The following is a 1,617-nucleotide window of genomic DNA, read 5'->3' on the forward strand; positions in this document are numbered from 1 at the left end:
GAGATATCAAAAAAGTACTCCAGAGTGTTGTTCAGCATGGGGGTGAGTAGAAAATGAAGGCTAATCATGTTTTGGGTGTACTATTCCTTAAACTGAACAGTCATATGTCAATTAGATTAGAAATGTGCAATTATGATAATTGTGCAGCTCAATAGCTTTGATACAGTGATTGCATTTCTTCCGGCTCTTCAGTGTAAGAACAGCTCTCCTGCAACACCTGAGCAGCGGATCTCTGCAGCTCTTCCAGAGTGACTGTCAGCTTGTATGGAGTGATGCCTCACTTTGTGTTTTCAAAGCATGCACTGAACACAATTCCCTTAATCCCAAATGACTTGGGGAGTTTCTCCAGAACTTAATGGACTGTGTGCTCCATGGATTACTTCCACCTCAGATTTATGGGATACTTTGTGTCCATCTCTTAAGATCCAACTGAAATTGCTTTCTTTGTTATTCTTAATGCAGTAAAATGTGTAAAAGTTCAGAGAATAAATACTTTATATAGGCACTGAATATTTTCCACCCAGTTTCTGAAGAAGCAGACCTTTTTCCTGACTTGGCGCTCCGCCTCCTCTTTCTGTGCCGCCATCTCTCTCTCTTGCTTCATTTGTTCAACTCGTGCTCTCTCTTTAGCTGCTTCCTCCTCTCTCTGTGTAAAATGCAGATAGGCATTATTACATGGTTAACATGGTTACAAAATAACCGAGCAGTTCATGCATTAGAGGAGAGATTCTCCTGAAGTGTTTATTTTTTTCTGGTACCTGTTTCTGAAGAAGGGCAGCCTCTCTTTTAGCCTGAGCTCGCTCCTCCTCAGCTCTTCTCTGCTCCTCTTCCTCCCTTCTTCTCTTCTCCTCTACCAGACGCTTGGCCTCGGCCTCCTGTCGAGCCTGCTCTTCATGATTCCGCCTGAACAGAAGTTATAAACCGTCACACTGGTCGCTTTGCCTCCTATAGTATTTCTGTAGGATATTAAGTTTTTTTTTTGCCTTTCAGCTTCCTCTCTCTGCAAACACTCCTGCGCCTCTTTCTCCCGTTGTCTTCTGGCCTCTCTCCTCTTTTCAGCCAGAAGTCTCGAGGCCTCTTTAGGGTCAGTGGTACCGGCTGAAAGGCGGATCATGACCTCCGGGGGCTGGGGAGCTTAAAGGGTGTAAAGAAAATCATAATAATTACTGGGATCTAGTTTTAAAAAATGTAGCTGTAAGAATTTCTCAGCTTACTTCCTTCTGCTGCTATTCTGGGCGAGATGTCTCTCTGTTTCCCAGAAGGCTTTAAAGGCTCCGTTTTTGGGAGTTTTTCTTTTTTCTGTGTCTGTTTTGGACCTTTATCCGGTGCACTGATGGGCCCTGAATTACCGACAGAGACTGACGAGCCACAGACGGCAGCATCTTCCTCAGGAACAGCTGGGAGCTCTAAATGTATTGGGGTTGAGTGTCTGCTGATTGGTCTACTGGGGCTCCTTAAGAATCAAACCGGAGAGAGGATTATTAGTTTACTTATGCAACATAATCATGAAGCTGAGATATTTACCTACCGGTCGGGTGACGGGGAGGCTGCTCTGCTTTGAGTAGGGGTAGCTGGCTTCACGCCGTTACTGGCGGAAACATTTGATCGTTTCGCTCC

The 1,617-nt window shown here is 44.8% G+C and overlaps 1 protein-coding gene across 1 annotated transcript in view; it reads right to left on the minus strand.

Annotated features, from left to right (window-relative positions):
• LOC107081320 (ensconsin-like) overlaps positions 1-1,611 on the minus strand; it is a gene marked incomplete at both ends in the record, with an annotated part of 4,779 nt that extends 3,168 nt beyond the window's left edge. The window contains 5 exons of the mRNA XM_015369520.1: positions 542-646; positions 759-903; positions 984-1,134; positions 1,215-1,453; positions 1,529-1,611. Coding sequence (XP_015225006.1) covers positions 542-646; positions 759-903; positions 984-1,134; positions 1,215-1,453; positions 1,529-1,611 — 723 coding nt within the window. The remainder of the gene's footprint in view (positions 1-541; positions 647-758; positions 904-983; positions 1,135-1,214; positions 1,454-1,528) is intronic.
• Between the last annotated feature and the right edge of the window lie 6 nt (positions 1,612-1,617).

Source organism: Cyprinodon variegatus, unplaced genomic scaffold (genome assembly GCF_000732505.1).
Source record: "Cyprinodon variegatus isolate N-32 unplaced genomic scaffold, C_variegatus-1.0 Scaffold4156, whole genome shotgun sequence".
NCBI classification, from domain to species: Eukaryota; Metazoa; Chordata; class Actinopteri; order Cyprinodontiformes; family Cyprinodontidae; genus Cyprinodon; species Cyprinodon variegatus.